This window comes from Urocitellus parryii, chromosome 11 (assembly GCF_045843805.1).
Source record: "Urocitellus parryii isolate mUroPar1 chromosome 11, mUroPar1.hap1, whole genome shotgun sequence".
NCBI lineage: Eukaryota > Metazoa > Chordata > Mammalia > Rodentia > Sciuridae > Urocitellus > Urocitellus parryii.
The window spans coordinates 101,982,998-102,000,406 of record NC_135541.1 but is presented as its reverse complement, the minus strand read 5'-3'; the positions used below and the strand labels follow the sequence as shown (position 1 = coordinate 102,000,406).

Genomic DNA, 17,409 nt, shown 5'->3' with positions numbered 1-17,409 from the left:
TTAGCCTCAAGCCTCAGGACAAGGGAGATCATGTTAAAGGCAGTTTTCTGTTCCTCTCTCATTTGATTTAGATTCATTGTGCTATGGAAAACAGACCTTTGGCTCTTAGTTAGCACTTCGCCTGAGCTAGCACAGGTTAAAGAAATGATTCATGAAGACAAACATCATACAGGATGTTTAGTTCCACTGGTGACCCTGATTATTGTAAAACTGTGAAAAGAACGCCAAGCTCCAGCACACGTCCAGCAGGGTACAATTCCCAGTTCTTTGCCACCTCAGTTTAGGCCTCAAGCTAAACCTCTCTTTTTCCTGATTAGATCCAGAGAGATGTTTCGAAGATGGACTATATATAGCATTATTGTCATTAGGGTTAGCCTTGGCCTGAAAAGAGTCCCTGCCATTAACACAAGCTCACAAGAAATTCATATGAAGATTAAGAACAGAGATGGGCTAGTCTACATTGGACTAGTTTTTCCCCATTTGGGGGTTGGAAGCCCCCAAACTTGTTGGATCAGTTCATATTGCCAAATGAAGAATACTGTAATAATGGGTTTATTTTCTTCCTTATTATTTTGGCGCGGAGGGTGCTCAGCAGCTACTGTTTGCTCAAGGAGAGTGTAAACAGAACTTGTTGATGCCTGTGGCCAATGAGCTTGCTCCTAAGAAATTTCCAGCCTGGCGTGAGGTATGAATCTCCTGGCCAAGAAGCTGAGCAGGGAAAAGGGTTAAGTAACTATTTTGTGTTTTAGATGTTATTTTTTCCCTTTGATCCTCAAATCAATCTAAGGCAGGTCTTACTGTAATGCCCATTCTACAGAACCAAAAATGGTATGGCAAGTAACAGGACTGGACTCCTGGCATGTTGAACTCCACACCTTTCTACTGCCTTAATCTCACTCTTTGTGGTAGTACCATTTGCTTAAGCAAATACTGGTTATTTAAACAGGACTAAAGGCAAAATCTGCACAGAAATTAGAGTTCTTAAATATCTATATCTTTCCTTCTCTCCAAACTAAGATGATACAAAGTGTTTAATGTCTTCAATATTTCATATTCTCCATAGTTAAACAAGATCTCAATAAGAATTGGTAATTTTCCACAAAAGGAAATGATAGTGTTTTATTCTTAGGCAAGTGGGCTTGTTTGGACTCTATTTTAGTTGGTTAGACCATAGGCTAGAAAGGCCAGAGAGCTAGTCACTGACAGTATCATCCTCTTCCCAATCATCTTTACAACATGTCATAAAATGATGTGGTAGAAAAGTATATGGCTTGGGGCAAGTCGTTATAGGGACTAATGAAAGTTGTCAAAAGTCCCACTGACTGGGGTCATGTTTGACCTATTTATGAGTCTTTGAAGCCAAATATCTTTATTCACACAAAAATCCCTTTCATTTCCTCATGATTTGCTATGTGGTAGACAATTTAGTGCTCAGAACACCTTCATAATTATATATATATATATAAACTGATTATATATATATATATATACACACACACACACACACACACACACACACACACACACACATACTGGATGGAACAGTCATTGGTAATCAGTTAACACCAACAACTTATAAAGAATATTTTTTAACCTCTTAAAATCTTAGTTAAGACTTACATTGGGATTATTTTTACAGGGCTGGACTCTGATGTATTTTGAAGTCTTTCACATTTCACAGAGATAACAGAACTTTTATTTTGCCTTCCCCAACATTGTTCTTGTAAATATTTTATCACTGCCTCTACCATATGGTTTTTTTTTTAAAAAAGAGCCTACCCAGAGCTCTTTCAATGATATAGAAATTATTATTTCAATAATATAGAAATTACTGAATATTATTACTCCTAATGCCTTTTTGTTTCTCTCCACAAAGGATTTTCAGAAGTCATTTTTGGTTGGAAGACATTCATTGCCTATTGTCTGAAATATGCCAACATTTGAAAAATACCTTGAAAAAGACTTATGACATATGTTAGCAGATGTCCAGAGAAGGAGAGTAGAGATTGGCAGAAACCTGATGTACAAAAACTTAAAATATGGATAAAGGTGGAATGTCCTAAACACTAAACAAAGTATGCTGGGGGCGGCAAGGCTGTAAAGACGATACATTTAACAGCCCAAAAAGTAGCTGGGTGTTTAAAATGACACCAGAGAGTTGGTGGGAGCCCACGGTCCCTCTCACACATCTTTCACCTTCACATCCACCTTTCAAAGTATGATTAAACCACAAAATTACTACTTCAGTCCACTACTTTCCCCCCACACCCCTTTCTAACTCCTTTCTTATTCCACTAGCTGCCTTTCCTCTTTCTATTTTGCCTCTCTGTACATAATCTTTTGTTTTTGACCACTTTACAGGCAACTTCACCCCATCTGGAAAACAATTCATGTTTTCTTGCTCACTCATTCTGAGTCCAGGGACCCTGGTCACTCCACTTCTTGGAGCTGGGCCCTTTCTCGTTGATCTCAGCACCCCAAGCTGTGTGAGGGTGATCTATTTTCGTGAGTCCTCCAGTGGGCTGGCCTCCCCATGATGCCAGCCTGCTGCTCTTCCCTCCCCCATGCCTCATCCCCAAAGAAATCTAAACTCTGTGGTCTACTGAAACTGTGCCTGGGTCCCCAAGGTCTCTGCCTGGATCCAGGATCTTTCTAAGCAAAAGTGGGGTCGGGTTGAGGGGTGGACAGTACCTCTTTGCAGGCGTGAAGCTCCGGTCCGGTTCCCTGGGTCACCTGGAAGGCGGTCCCAGCCCAGAGCAGCAGCCACAGAAGCCGGAGTGTGCGCCTCTCAGTTCTTCCTCTGCCTCTGGCAGAGGGATGGTGGCTGCGACCGGGCTCAGCCATAGCGTTGTCCTGAGCGAGCGGCAGTAGCGGCTCAGGTGCTGCGGCGGCTGCTTCGGCTGGCAGAAGGCGGAAAGAAAAGGGGAGGGAGGTAGACAGGGGGAGGATGCAAGGGGCTGGGCTCGCTTCAGTCACCTCCCTGCGGCTACGCGAAGGCCGCCCATCCTTCCTCCTCCCTCCGTCCTCTCCTCCTATCCACGTCGCCTTGACAACCGCATCCTCTCTCGCTCAGCGCGGGTGGGGCAGGGACCACGCGCGCCTCTGCCGCTCACCTGCCGGTCTCCATGACAACCGCAGCCGCTGGCACGAGCGGGGTGAGAATGCACGCGCGCGGGTTCGCCACCGGCCCAACAGGCGGGCGCAGGGCTCGCGTTTGCGATAGAAAACATCCTCCAAGCCACCGCCAACGATTCACGTTTTCTACAGCCCTTCCCGGCCAGGGGCTATATCTGAGTAACTTTAGTCTTGCAAACGTGGCATGTGAAGCCATAGAAGGTTGAGACGCCATCTCTACCTTCCAAAAGGCATCTCCCAAAAGACTGGCCCCAATACCTATGACCTACTGCAAAAACCACTTCTGGGGATCTTTCATCCACCCGTCCTTGTATTTACAATCGACTCTTTGAGCAACCCTGAGGTTTGCATAGTTAGACCGAGTACAAGCAAGGAGTTTGCCTTAGCCGGCAATTTTCCAAGCACCACACGTGGGCTCTTGGGTCCCTTGACATCACTAATTCTCTCGCTGTTTTGAAAATAAGAAGCCATTTATTAAGTGAGAGGGAGAAGGAAACTTCTGGGTCCTCTTTTAGGGCTTCTTTTCGCAACTGACATCTTTTGCAGAAGTCCTGTACGGAGAGATACCGGCGTTCCTCATCTGAGGCTCAGGAGGGCAGATCTCGGGTAGGGCTCCCAGGCAGCTCGGCGGCGGCCCCTTCCCTAGGCATTCCCAGCAGCTTCCCCTATAGGGGCCTCCCAAGTTCAGCCGCCAGGTGGCGTCTCTCTCGAAGGAATTCATCTCAGTCATAGATGGAGGAGCAGTTGCCGGGCAACCGAAACTGGGCGTTCCAAACAATTGGGACCCGGGATCCTCTGCGAGCAAGACTGTACTGCATTTGCTCCGGTTCCCATCCTAGTAAGAGCTTCTCACTCAACTTTTAAGCATGCCTCCCACCCGGGACTCTTTCCAACAACCTACATTAGATAACGACGACTCCCGCTTGGAAAAACTGCCGGCTTCTAAGGTACAATGCGTATGCAAAGGCTTCCAAGGTTGCTTGCGCCAACTCCCAGTAGGGTTGCCGAAAGTCTGTTGATGTGAGGGACAGAGATGGTAACATGAAGAACCTCTGGTGAGGCCACTGACTTCTTCGGTACCAGAGAAAGCGGTTCTGGCCTGGTCTCCTGGTCCCCACGTTCAGGTTGACTGACATTTTGAAAGTGCCATTGAGCAGAGGGAAAGACGGTTCTAGTCTAGAGGAACAAGGGGTTATTGCAGCTCCAAGTAGGGATTAGTACAAATAATTGGGGCTCAGGTTCCACCAAGCTACCCTCTTCCCTTGTTTGGAAAGCTGTTCTCTGAGGAGAAATGATATAGGAAGTAGGAGAGTTCTCTGAAAGACACCAGGTTGTGCTTCCTACTTCTGTCTTCACAGCCTGTCTTCTGGTTAATGCCAGAATATGTCTGTGTGTACATGTGTGTAGCATGATGTGGTCAGTGATCTGGGAATTTAGAGGATCTTTTCTGGGAGAAGTGTTTGGGCTATTTGAAGAGGTGAAAAGGTAATTAAATGGTAACTTAGGCTTAATGACAATATCAAAGAACTTCCTCTTATCCAACATTTATTAAATACCAGATGTGTACGGTACTCTGATAAATACTTAGTGCATATAGATAAACTAGGTAGAGCTTTTGCTCTCAAGAAACTCTAGAAGAAAAGAGATCAGCAACAGCAAAAATGCTTGCACAATGACACATGTATTGTGACAGAGTTATATGTAAGGTACCCAGACAACCAGTAACTTGAAAGAACACTTTCCAGAGCAGGTGAATTTTGACATCCAATTTTGAGTTAGTTGGGCCGATGAAGGAGTAGATAGAATGTTAATCAGAAGGAAAGAAACAAGAATCAGGCATTCAAGGAAAAGAAAGTACCAGATGTATATATGGAAAGGAGAGAGAGGTTGGCCTGTTTAGGGGAACTTCATAGTCTGTAAGAGCTGAAGTACACGTGTGAAATGGAAGCATCGAGTGATCAGTGCTGGGGAAGTGACCTTGGTGGCTTGGGTACTGTGAACACAATGCTAATTGATTGGGATTTCATCCTCGATGTGTGGGAGTCACCGGGGGATTTTAAAGCACTGGAGTGATACAATCAGATGGTGTTTTAGAAAACACATGTGACAGTGGATTGGGTAGAACTGGACTGAGACAAGAGGGATCAGCTAGAAAGCAGGGTCAGCAATTTCCATGAGGAAAAACAGTGGACCTACATCACTGTGGCAGTGATGTAGGGGGTGGCCATAAGGTGTAGATTTGAGGAAGATGTAAAGGATAGGGCTTGGTGGCTGACTGGATATGGGTCCAAGGAAAGGAGGCCAATCTAAGATAACTCCTAGGTTTTGATAGTTTGTTACCATTCACTGAAATGAGGTGTCCTAAGGAAACAGGTTTGGGGAGAAAGATTGAAGCAATTGTATAGATATTGTTTTTGTGGTGCCTATGGAACATTTTTGTTGAGATTAGTTGTAGGCAACAGAATTGAGAGTTCTGGACTGAAGATGTAATTGGGAGACACAGTATCTACATGGTAGTTGAAACCATGGGAGAGAATCAACTCATCCAGTGAATGTGAGAAAAAGAAAAGCAGACACTAGACCTTAGAGAATATCACTGTGTCTAGGCCAGAGAGAGGGAAAGTGAGACATAGAAGCCATAAGCAAACCAAGAGGAGCTGAATTCACAGGATGGAGAGAACATTTGAGAAAATTCAGAGTGGTCGTGCCAGAAACCACAGTAATCAATTAAAATGAGGAAGGATTCTCCTGATCTAGCCACAAAGATCCTTGATCACCAAGAGCAGTTTCAGTGGGTGCTGGAGGCAGAAGCCAGACTGCATGGGACAGCAGAGGGGATGGGAATGGGGAGGAAGTGAAGGTAGTCATCTTCTTGAAGAAGTCTGGCTCTGTAGAGAAGGTGGCAAAATGGTAGCTGGAGCATGATAAAGGAATGGGAGGCAAGATGGAAGACAAGGGGCCAAGTGCAGTGGCATACAACTAATCCGAATAGCTAGGAGGCTGAGACAGGAGAATCACAAGTTCAAAACCAGCCTCAGCAATGTAGCGTGAGATCCTGAACAACTTAGCAAGACTCTGTCTCAAAATAAAAAATAAAACTGGCTGGGTTTTAGTGGTTAAGTGTCCCTGGGTTCAATCCCTGTACAGGGCGGGGGGCGGGGGAAGATGCAAGTGGTACAGGTCTCTGAAGCACACACACAGGGAAGATCTGGGTCCAGGGAGGCTACTCTTGAGTAAAATGGGCTCCCTTTCCCTGTGAAGGAAGGAAAGTGAATATGTAGGTGGCCTTTGTGCTTGACAGTCTCAACTTTCTCAGTGAAAGGCAATCTCATTCTTAGGCTGATAGAGATGACAAGTCTCCTGCAGACTTCAAAGAGAGTGGGAGGAAAGCTGTCCAAAGTACAGCAAGGGATATCTGAGCCTATTCTTGCATATTTTATATTTGCATATTTATATTTTTTTTCATTTCAGTTTTCATCTGTCAATGATAGGACAGGGCTCAATACTACTGTTCAATTAAGGTCTAACTGAGCTAAGTCAAACAACTGTATTGAGGGGAATAAAGGTTACAACATTGGATATAAGTTGAATGTTTCTAATCCACTGTAGTTTATACTCAGTGGAATTCAGTCATTGATTCATCCAGTATCATTTTTCGAATACCATTTGTTAGGTCACTGTGCTAGGTCCTGGATATACAGTGGTGAAAAATATGGCATTTTATATGTAATGGAGAAATCAATTTGTGATTTACACATTCATGCTTGTGGGGCTTATTTAAAGTACTATTGTTCAACGGGTTTTTTTCTGACATGCCTTCAATCAATATGTGTTATTCAGCTTTCCATCACTGTGACAAAAAATAACTGACAAGAACAACTCAGGGGAGGAAATTTATATTTTGGCTCATGGTTTCAGAGGTTCAGTCCATGGTTGACTAACTCTATTGCTCTGGACCTGAGGTAAGTCAGAACATCATGGCAGAAGGGTATGGTGGGGGAAAGCTTCTCAGCTCATGGCAGCCAGAGAGCAGCAGAGGGACAGTAAGGAGCCAGGGACAAGATATAATTGCCAAACTGCGCCTCCAGAGACTCCTTCCTCCAGCTTGCCTACAGTTACCACCCAGCAGTCCATCCAAATTGTTAATCCATCAGACTAACCCACTGATGAGGTCACAGCTCTCGTAATCCAATCTTGTCAACTCTGAACATTGCTGCATGAGCTTTTTGAGGGACATACCTAGATCCAAACCTAACACAATGAATGACACGTCCTTGCTTACTGAAAGCTTTTCTCACCTACTTAAATGTTGCACTCCTGATTTTGCCCCTAATTGCTTCTCATGGCACCTTCCCCACTCCCAGCTATAATACTATGCAATCCTCAAGAGCTGGCTCTCCCTTTTGGTCAGACTTCTTGCAGGCTTCAACTACTGAGGCATACAGACAAACCCTGATCTTTATTACTTTGTTCTAAGCTGTCCTCCCAAGTTGCACACTTCTGATTTCCTGCCAAATGAATTAGCAGTCTCACCTTTTCTTCAAACTCAGGACGCCAAAACCTGAGCTCATCATTTTCCCTACCTATTCCCTACTCTTTACCCAGCCCTATCCCATTTCACTCCTTTCTCTGTATTCCTGGCCCATTTCTTCCAGTTCTAAAAAAACCTAAGAGTCTTACCCCACATCATTCTTCTTTTTGCAGATGTCCCTGATGCTACCATATCAACAAGACTTTCTATAACTAGGCCATGGGTGTTTTCTCTTTTGCAGAAATTGCCACACAAGAACCAAACTCACCTTGATCAACAACAGGAACCCTGGAGTCGACTCAGCTCAACTCCCACAATCAACTCCATAAGGCGGGATGCCTATTTTTTTAATCCCACGGTACTTAGCATTGAAATATTACTTATCTTTCTGTCCACTTATGACTCATGAATATCCATTAATAATGCAGGTAGTAGCCTGACCTGACTGCTTCATCATCTTTCCTATTGGCCCCAGTCTGAGATCTTACCAAATCCAAAACCAATTTATCAAGTCACAAGGCTTGGGTTTTGCTCCAGGCAGTTATCTGCAACAAGTCATTTTTACTAGATTTCTTATATTCTTTTTATTAAAACAAGAACTGAATATAAGGTCAAGTTTATTAAGCCAAATTCAAAGACAATATTGCCATGTCACCACTCCTTGAAAGTAATCATAAGGGAGACTATTTCTTTCTTTCTTTCTTTTTTTTTTTTTTTTTGTAGTTTTAGATGGACAGCATGCCTTTATTTATTTTTAGGTAGGGCTGAGGACTGAACCCAGTGCCTCATACATGCTAGGCAAGCATTCTGCCACTGAGCTACAGCCCCAGCCCAAGGGAGACAATTTCTTATTTACAAATTAGGAAGTCATCATGCACGACAATTTAGTGTCATAAGGAGTTGGTAGATTTCAGGCCCAACATTATATTTCTGGGGAATAGTCACGAACCCAACAGAACTTGGCTAAAATGGAGGCACAGGTGACCGAGTTAACCCTGGGGGAACTGACTTCCCCTGTAGATACCAAAGGATGACCTGGATTTCCGCTTAACCACCTTGTATGACCACCACAGTGGGGCATTCAAGAACAAAAGTGAGATCCTGTTACACCAGGAGACTATCCAGGACATCCACAAGTAAGTGGTAGAAACCCCCTGTGGTAGATTGCCATCCAGTTATACAACGTGAAATGTCACTGATAGCTACTAATTTGTGCATGAAGTTCTCTGTTTTTACATCTATCTGTATTTTAATTGTCTAAAATGAATAGAAACCATCCAAGATGGTACTCATCTGTATAAATGAGCAAAACTTTTCATTAATTCCAAAGGGAAAAAAGACGCTTTGTCTACTTTAAAAAATACATATATTTATTTTTTGTAGTTGAAGACGGACAGAATACCTTTATTTTATTTATTTTTATGTGGTGCTAAGGATCGAACCCAGTGCCTCACACATGCTAGGCAAGTGCTCTACCACTGAGCTACAGCTCCAGTCCTGTCTACTTTACTTTTGGGGTCTTGGCAATTATCTTTCTCTCCTCATCTTTCTCTGATTACTCTCCTTTGTTTGCCCCACACCATCTTCTAGAACCAAGTGCCTGTCTGGGGAATGTTTACCCCTTCCTGCTCCACCCCCCATCACTTCCTGGACCATCAGACACTGGATTAATCCTAAGAAGGAATGTATCCACAGCATCCAGGGATCCATAGGTGAGGGTTAGAAAATTGAGTGGGCAGATGAGATAGTACAAATCTTTCTGAATGGACCCAAGAATCAGATTTGAGGCTAATGGCTGGTAGGGAAGATCAGGGATTACTGAGGGTGTTGGAAAGCAGTGATTAAATTGGTAAATATCACACTAATACCAGGGGACATGTTGACTATAGAGCTAGGAAATTTATTTGATTTTTCAGAGACTCTCAGGTGAGCCTTAGGTTTAAGCAATAAACATTTTCAGCAGGGAAGACACCTGGGAGTAGAACTATACCTCCCATCAGTCCTTCATATGCCAGTTTTCCAGCTATTGTGAAAATTCTATAGTTCCCATAATGTACTGCTGATTAAAAATTCAAGCTCATCCCTCTTCTCTTTTCTCCAGTGTCTCCTCATACAGCAGCCACCAATGGCGGTTACTCCCGAAAGAATGACGGTGGTTTCTTCTCCACCTAGTGTTGACAGGTCAGTGGACTGTGGACATCCTGCCATCTATTTCCATTAAACAGATTTGTGCAAAATGAAGCATGAAATGTCCGTTACTGTGAGGTGCCTCTCGTCTACTCTTAAAACATGGGAGAGAAATTTCCCAACTCCTAGAAAGTAATCCTATTGGGTATATTTGCAATTTGGAATTAGTCTTGCTGAACAGATAAAGATTTAGACTACAACAACATTGTTTTTGGCCGGACACAGGTATTCACATGTTGCAAATTGAAGTTAATCTAACCATTAAGAGCTATCCACTTGGGGCTGGGGATGTGGCTCAAGCGGTAGCGCGCTTGCCTGGCATGCGTGCGGCCCGGGTTCGATCCTCAGTACCACATACCAACAAAGATGTTGTGTCCGACGAAAACTAAAAAATAAATATATATATATATTAAAAAAGAGCTATCCATTCAACATTTCTTGCAAATCTTTGAGGAAACAAAACAGCCCACTCTCTTGAGGATCTTATGGAACACTGTAATTTTAGAGCTCTAAGTAGCATTAATATTTCTGCTAAGGTCATACTTTATACATTCAGACTTCTTGGGTTTAGTCATCTGCTAGATTCTACTTTTCTTGGAGGGTTCCATCTCCTTGGTTCTGGCTACTTGCCATTGTCCAATCTCTAACGCTGCTTCTGTCTCCTTGCCTGGTAGTCAACTCCCTTTCCTTGTCAATTTGTGCTATAATATATAACTTGTGCTTACTTTTTTTTTTTTTAAAGAGAGAGTGAGAGAGGAGAGAAAGAGAGAGAGAGAGAATTTTTAATATTTATTTTTTAGTTCTCGGCGGACACAACATCTTTGTTTGTATGTGGTGCTGAGGATCGAACCCGGGCCGCACGAACGCCAGGCGAGCGCGCTACCACTTGAGCCACATCCCCAGCCCCTTGTGCTTACTTTTATAACATCATTCAAAACTCTGACTGGGGATATAGCTCAATTAGTAGAGCTCACATGTACAAGACCCTGGGTTTAATCCCCAGCACCACACACCAAAAAAATAAATAAATAAATAAATAAATCTGGTGTTTCAGTTTGAAGGTGTCTAAAAAATAATCCTTTAGTGTGGTTTCTAAAATTATAAGTCACTCCCAAGAACCTTCTGTGTTCATAAAGACTGGACAAGAAATGGCCCAAGGATCTTTTAAGATATTGCGTAATATTCATTTTAAAAAATAGGGTTTTTTGTTAAGTTAAAAGCTAATTGTGGGGGCTGGAGATGTGGCTCAGCGGTAGCGCGCTCGCCTGGCATGCGTGCGGCCCGGGTTCGATCCTCAGCACCACATACCAACAAAGATGTTGTGTCCGCCGAGAACTAAAAAAAATAAATATTAAAAATTCTCTCTCTCTTTAAAAAAAAAAAAAAAGCTAATTGTGCGTTACAGAAAAAAATAAAAAACACAAGCAAAGAACAAAGTCATCCAGTCACAAGCAACTTAGCTGGACTTGTCCCTCCAGGTTGTACGTGTACATACATAATATCCCATTTTGTGTAACTAAGATTGTAGTGTGTATCATGCTTTTCCACGCATCATGATTATTCACCAATTCAAAATCCCAAAGCTACATGAGTATTTTTGATAACCAAGAACATAACACTAATTGTCTAATTGTCAGACAACGTATGCATTAATTCAGTTGTGAAAGGGTTTCTTCCAGGTACTCAAATGTAGTCCTTAAACCAAACTTCCAGTGGGACCTTCTATTTAGATAGTATTTGCTGGCACATGGCAATATTAAGTTTCAGTTCTCATTATTTAAAATGACTAAAGTTGGTAGAGAGGTGACTCCTTGGATAATCAATCACCTGATGTGCAGTTAACAGATTATATTACCACTGGAGATGTAGCTCAGTGACAGAATGTTTGCCTAGCATGTATAAGGCACTGGGTTTGATCCTCAGCACAAAAACAGAATTTATTACTATTGTCCATGTTGAAGCTTTTAAAAATACAGACCCTGATAAGGCCAAGATGGCCACCTCCAGCTTAGTACCCATGTGAGGCCAATGAATGGTCCTTGAAGTCATCTCCTTAAAAGCCACGCCTAGCCCTCATTCTTGAGCTAGGTATGCTGTTGAGAGTTCAGAGCAATGGCAGTTCTCTTAGGGGGGTGGGTAGAGCTTGTGGGGCTGGATTTCCGTGGCCTCTGGGTGTTCCAGGATTAATCTGTATGAGGCTCACCCTTCTGCTCTGGAAAGTGGTTCATGGTTGGAATAAGAGGAGCATGTTTGGAATATATGACAAAATTGGGGTCCTGGGAAACTCAAAAACCACTCTAAACTTAGGCCCTGTATGGCTTCAAGACTGGAAAAAGAAAAAAAGAAAAAGAAAAAAAAAAGACTGGAAGAAGAATGGATTGCAACATTGTACCTGAAAGAAGAAATCATTGGAAATCTAATGTTGATATCAGGCAAAACCCTTAACAAATGTATCTGCTATCTCTATATACACTTTAACAGACATGGGGAGTATGGGTAGAAGGAAGGTTGGAATTTGTGGAAAAGGCACATCAATCACCATGGAAAAGAACAGGACTTGTATGAGGAAAGTAATAAATTGGGCTTCTTTGGAAAAAATAAATATAAAAATAAAGACTTCTGGCTGGAACCACTATCTTCCAGTAATTCACCAAAATGACAAACAAAGGTAAAGAGGAGAGGAACCTGATATATTTGTTCTCTAGGCCTTTTAGAAAACATGGAGTTGTTCCTTTGGCCACATATATGCAAATGTACAGGAAGGGTGATATTGTAGACATTAAGGGAATGGGTGCTGTTTAAAAAGGAATGTTCCACAAATGTAAGTATTAATGGCAAAACTGAGAGAGTCTACAATGTTATCCACCATGCTGTTGGCATTGTTGTGAATAATCAAGTTAAGGACAAGATTCCTGCCAACAGAATTAATGTGCGTATTGAGCATATTAAGCACCCCAAGAGCTGAGACAGCTTCCTGAAACGTGAAGGAAAATGATCAGAAAAAGAAGGAATCCAAAGAGAAAGGTAACTGGATTCAGCTGCAGCACCAGCCTGCTCCATCTAGAGAAGCACATTTTGTGAGAACAAAAGGAGCATGAACTGCTGGAACCTATTCCCTATGAATTCCTGGACATAATAAATGTAAAAATAAATTAATAAAAGCCTATGGACTATAAAAATAAATAGATTGAACCCACCCAGCACAGCTGCTTGGGAGGCTGAGGCAAGAGGATCCTGAGTTCAAAGCCAGCCTCAACAAATCAGTGAGATACTGTCTCTAAATACAATATTTTAAAATGGGATAGGGATGTGACTCAGTGGTTAAGCACTCTGGGCTCAATCCCCAGTACCATAAATAAATAACTAGATAGATAAATAGATAGATAGATAGATAGATAGATAGATAGATAGATAGATAAAATATAGATCCCTACCAAGCATTTAAAGAATACTAATCCTTTTTTAAAAATTATTCTTAAATTATTCCAAAAAACTAAAAAGGAATGAATTCTTCCAAACTTGTTTTACAAAATCAGACAAGGACACAACAAACAAAGCTATAGACCAATATCCCTGATGAGCATACATGTAAAAATCTTCAACAAAATACTAGCAAATAGGGGCTGGGGTTGTGGCTGGGGCTGGAGTTGTAGCTCAGCGTTAGAGTGCTCGCCTAGCACATGCGAGGCCCTGGGTTCGATCCTCAGCACCACATAAAAATAAACAAAGGTATTGTGTACAAATAAGAAATAAATATTTTAAAAATACTAGCAAGTAGAATCCAATAGCACATTAAAAAGTTTATTCACTACATATAAATCAATAAACATGATACACTATGTCAACAGAATGAAGGATAAAAATCATGTGATCATCTCAATAAATACAGAAAAAAGCATGTGACAAAATTCAACATCCCTTCCTGATAAAACCTCTGACCAGGTGTGGAAGGAAAATACCTCAGCATAATAAAGTCCATATATAATAAGTCATTGTATGAACACAACACAATGCTATGTGTAGAAAACCCCAAATACTCCACCAAAAAACTACTAGAATTAATAAACAAGTTTAATAAAGTTGTAGAATTCAAAATCAAAATACATAAATTAGTGGTGTTTCCATGCCAATAGTGAATAATCCAAAAACAATCAAGAAAGCAATTCCATTTACAGTAACTAAAAAACAAGAGGCTTGGGATGTGGTTCAATGATATAGGATTTGCTTGGCACGCCTGAGGCCCTTGGTTCAATCCCCAGTACCACAAAAACAAAACTAAAACCAAGGGATAAATTTTAACCCATGAGGTGAAAAATCTCGAAAATAAGAAAAAAAAAATTGTTGACATCCTGTGTTCTTGAATTGGAAGAATCAATATTGTTAAAATGTTCATACTGCCCAATGCAATCTACAAATTCACTGCAACCCTTACCAAAATAACACTGACATCCTTCATGGAACTAAAAAAATCCTAAATTTTTTATAGAATAACAAAACCTACCATCACCAACAACAGCAAAAAACCCAACCAAATAGCCAAAGCAACATTGTGCAAAAAGAACAAAGTGGGAGACATTTCACTACCTGACTTTAAAATACACTGTGAAGCTGCAGTAATCAAAACAGCAATGGTATTGGCATTAAAAAAAAAAAAAAAAAAAAAGACCAATGGAACAGAACAGAGAACCTAGAAGTAAACTCACACACTACAACCAACTGACCTTTGACAAAGATGCTAAGAAAATGCTTTAGGGAAAGGACAGTCTCAAGTGGTGTTAGAAAACTGGATATACACACACAGAAAGAAATTGGGTCCCTTTCATCACACACACACATCAACTCAAGATGGATTAAAGATTTAAATGGAAGACATGAAATTACTTGAAGAAAACAGGTAATTGTTTCAGGATATTGGAATAAACAAGGATTATTTTGCGGGAGCGGGTACTGATGATTGAACCCAGGATACTGTACTACAGAGCTACATCTCAGTCCTTCTTGAGACAGGTCTAAGTTGCTGAGGCTATCCTTGAACTTCTGATCCTGATGCCTCAGTCTCCAAGTCACTGGGATTACAGGCATGTGCCACTGCAGCCAGTTTGGACAAGGATTTTTTTAAATAAGACCCCCAAAACACAGGAAACAAAGCAAAAAGACAAACAAAATGGGATTATGTCAAACTGAAAAGCTTCTGCAGAGAAGAAACAACCAACATAGTGAAGGAAAACAACCTACAGAATGGGAGAAAATATTTGCAAGCTATAGAGACATTCATATACAGAATATGTAAGGAACTCAAAAAAACAAAAAATAAAAAATGCACAATACACTTAAATAGATAATTATCAAAAGACAATCCAACAGGTATTAATAAGTTCAAAATCATCAGATAAATGCAAATTAAAACCACAATGAAATATCATCTCATTCCAGTTAAAATGGCAATTATCAAAAAGACTAAGATAACAAGTGCTGGTGAGGATGTGGAGAAAAGGGAACACTGATGGTAGAAATGTAAATTAGTATGGCCATTATTGAAAACAGTAAGGAGGATTACTCAAAAAATTAAAAATAGAACTACCATATGATTCAGCAATCCCACTAATAGGTATACATCCAAAGGAAATAAAACCAGTATGTTAAAGAAACATCTTCGCTCCCATGTTTGCTGCTGCATTATTCATAAGGGCAAGAAATTCCATCAACTGATGTCCACTAATGGATGAATGGATAAAGAAAATGTGATATACAAATATGGAATACTGTACAGCCATAAAGAGTGAAAACCTGTCACTTGCAACATCACAGATGGAATTGAAAGACATTACATTCAGTGAAATAAGCCAGGCACAGAAAGGCAAATACACAGCATCTCGTTCACATTAAAAAAAAAAAAAAAAAAAAAAAAAAAAAGTTGCTTTCATAGTGGGAATAAAATGTGGTTTGTATATGCTGGTGAGTACAGTTGGGGAATCCCAAGGCCAGTCTCAGAAACTTAGCCAGACATTAAGCAATTTAGACTGTCTTAAAAAAAAAAGCAGGCTAGGGATGTAGCTCGGTGGTTAAGTCTGGATTCAATGCCAGAGAGAGAGAGAGAGAAGAAACACAAATGTTGAATGTCTTCATCATAAAGATACTTTTTCCAGACAGAAATATTTACCTAAAGTGTATATTATATAATGTATGCGTGCATTGAAACATTACATTACATGGTACTTCATAAATATGTACAATTTTTCCATGTCAATTTTTAAAAATTGCAGGGCGCAGTGGTAATCTCAGCAGCTCAGGAGACTGAAGCAGGAGTTCACAGCCAGCCTCGGTAACAGCGAGGCGCTGAGTAACTCAGTGAGACCCTGTCTCTAAATAAAACACAAAATAGGGCTGGGATGGGCTCAGTGGTTGAGTGTTCCGGAGTTCAATCCCTGGTGGAAAAAAAAAATAAAGTTTTAAATTCCTAGATTTCTATTCTAATTCGTTAAATTCTGGACAAATCCCTGGAATGTGTATTCCTGTAAGTTTAATGTGTACCTATGTAAGACAAACTTCTTTTTCCGCCTTAGCGGCAGAGACTGTAGGGTGCCTTTAGCTCTGGGGGCACCAGCGTGGGTACCACAGTCAAAAGAGAAGCCTATTGGGGGGCTGGGTTTGTGGCTCAGTGGTAGTGCGCTCGCCTAGTATGCGTGAGGCACTGGGTTCAATCCTCAGCATCACACAAAAATGAAATAAAGATATTTAAAAAAAAGGAGAGAGAGGAGAGAGAGAGAGGAGAGAGAGAGAGGAGAGAGAGAGAGGAGGGAGAGAGAGGAGGGAGAGAGAGGAGGGAGAGAGAGGAGGGAGAGAGAGGAGGGAGAGAGAGGAGGGAGAGAGAGGAGGGAGAGAGGAGAGAGAGAGGAGAGAGAGAGGAGAGAGAGAGACACCCCTATCCTAAAAGGAAAAAGGGAAGGCCTCGGTCACCTTCCAGCTCCGAGGCAGGGAAACCGCTCTCGGCCCATTCACTCTCCGCCCCAGCCACAGATCGGTAACGTGCTTGCTCCAACGTCCTGAAGCTCGGTAGCCGGTGACTGTGGCCTGGGCTCAGATCAGAATCGCCTCGATAATCACTGGCCCGGGACAGGCCCGGCCTCGTCTATCTGATCAATTCATCACTTCTGAGCACCGGGCCCATAGGACCAGCTCCGGGACCTCAGGGACCGCGGCGCTGCCGCCGCCCAAAGGGCCTCACTGCACAGCGCCCAGAGGAGGGGGCTTCGCAGGAGGAGAGCTTTTCATTTCGGGGCGGCCCGGCGGGGCTGGGGTCACGACCCGATCAAATAAGATCAAGGTGTAGGCGGGGGGAGGGGCGCAGGTGGGGCACACGCACTCGCCTTGCACGCTCCACGCACACACACTCGAGCGTCCACTCGCTCACTGGGCCCACACGCACCTTCCACACAACACACATTCGCCTCAACCCAGGCCGCTCTCCCTCCCGTGAGGCAGCGGAAGTCCGCACCCTCTTTTAAACCCTCCGGCGCCCCCGCAGCGAAGGATTCTGGGAGAAGCCACCCACCATA

The 17,409-nt window shown here is 42.2% G+C and overlaps 2 protein-coding genes and 1 non-coding gene across 6 annotated transcripts in view; 1 reads left to right on the top strand and 2 right to left on the bottom strand.

Moving 5' to 3' along the window:
- Elapor1 (endosome-lysosome associated apoptosis and autophagy regulator 1) overlaps positions 1 to 2,844 on the bottom strand; it is an 81,235-nt gene extending 78,391 nt beyond the window's left edge. For all 3 annotated transcript variants that reach the window (XM_026402825.2, XM_026402827.2, XM_026402826.2), the window contains exon 1: positions 2,692 to 2,844. In XM_026402825.2, coding sequence (XP_026258610.2) covers positions 2,692 to 2,844 — 153 coding nt within the window. The remainder of the gene's footprint in view (positions 1 to 2,691) is intronic.
- A 1,157-nt stretch (positions 2,845 to 4,001) lies between these two features.
- On the top strand, positions 4,002 to 9,852 carry Cfap276 (cilia and flagella associated protein 276). 2 transcript variants are annotated; one of them, XM_026402784.1, is made up of 5 exons: positions 4,002 to 4,082; positions 7,908 to 8,024; positions 8,687 to 8,802; positions 9,257 to 9,378; positions 9,768 to 9,852. In XM_026402784.1, exons 1-5 carry the CDS (start codon positions 4,002 to 4,004, stop codon positions 9,836 to 9,838), a joined length of 507 nt encoding a protein of 168 aa, XP_026258569.1. In that variant the 3' UTR covers positions 9,839 to 9,852. The 2 variants fall into 2 exon arrangements, with proteins under 2 accessions (XP_026258569.1, XP_077647665.1); XM_077791539.1 differs by lacking the exon at positions 7,908 to 8,024.
- Positions 9,853 to 16,930: 7,078 nt separating this feature from the next.
- LOC113192679 (small Cajal body-specific RNA 2) lies at positions 16,931 to 17,332 on the bottom strand. The gene has a single exon (XR_003302047.1).
- Between the last annotated feature and the right edge of the window lie 77 nt (positions 17,333 to 17,409).

Bases quoted from the DNA above. Each gene is read 5' to 3' on its own strand.
- Cfap276 (XM_026402784.1), top strand. From the start codon at position 4,002: ATGCCTCCCACCCGGGACTCTTTCCAACAACCTACATTAGATAACGAC. The intron at 4,083-7,907 runs GTACAATGCGTA...TCTCTTTTGCAG, and splicing joins AAAAACTGCCGGCTTCTAAG to AAATTGCCACACAAGAACCA. The intron at 9,379-9,767 runs GTGAGGGTTAGA...TCTTTTCTCCAG, and splicing joins CAGCATCCAGGGATCCATAG to TGTCTCCTCATACAGCAGCC.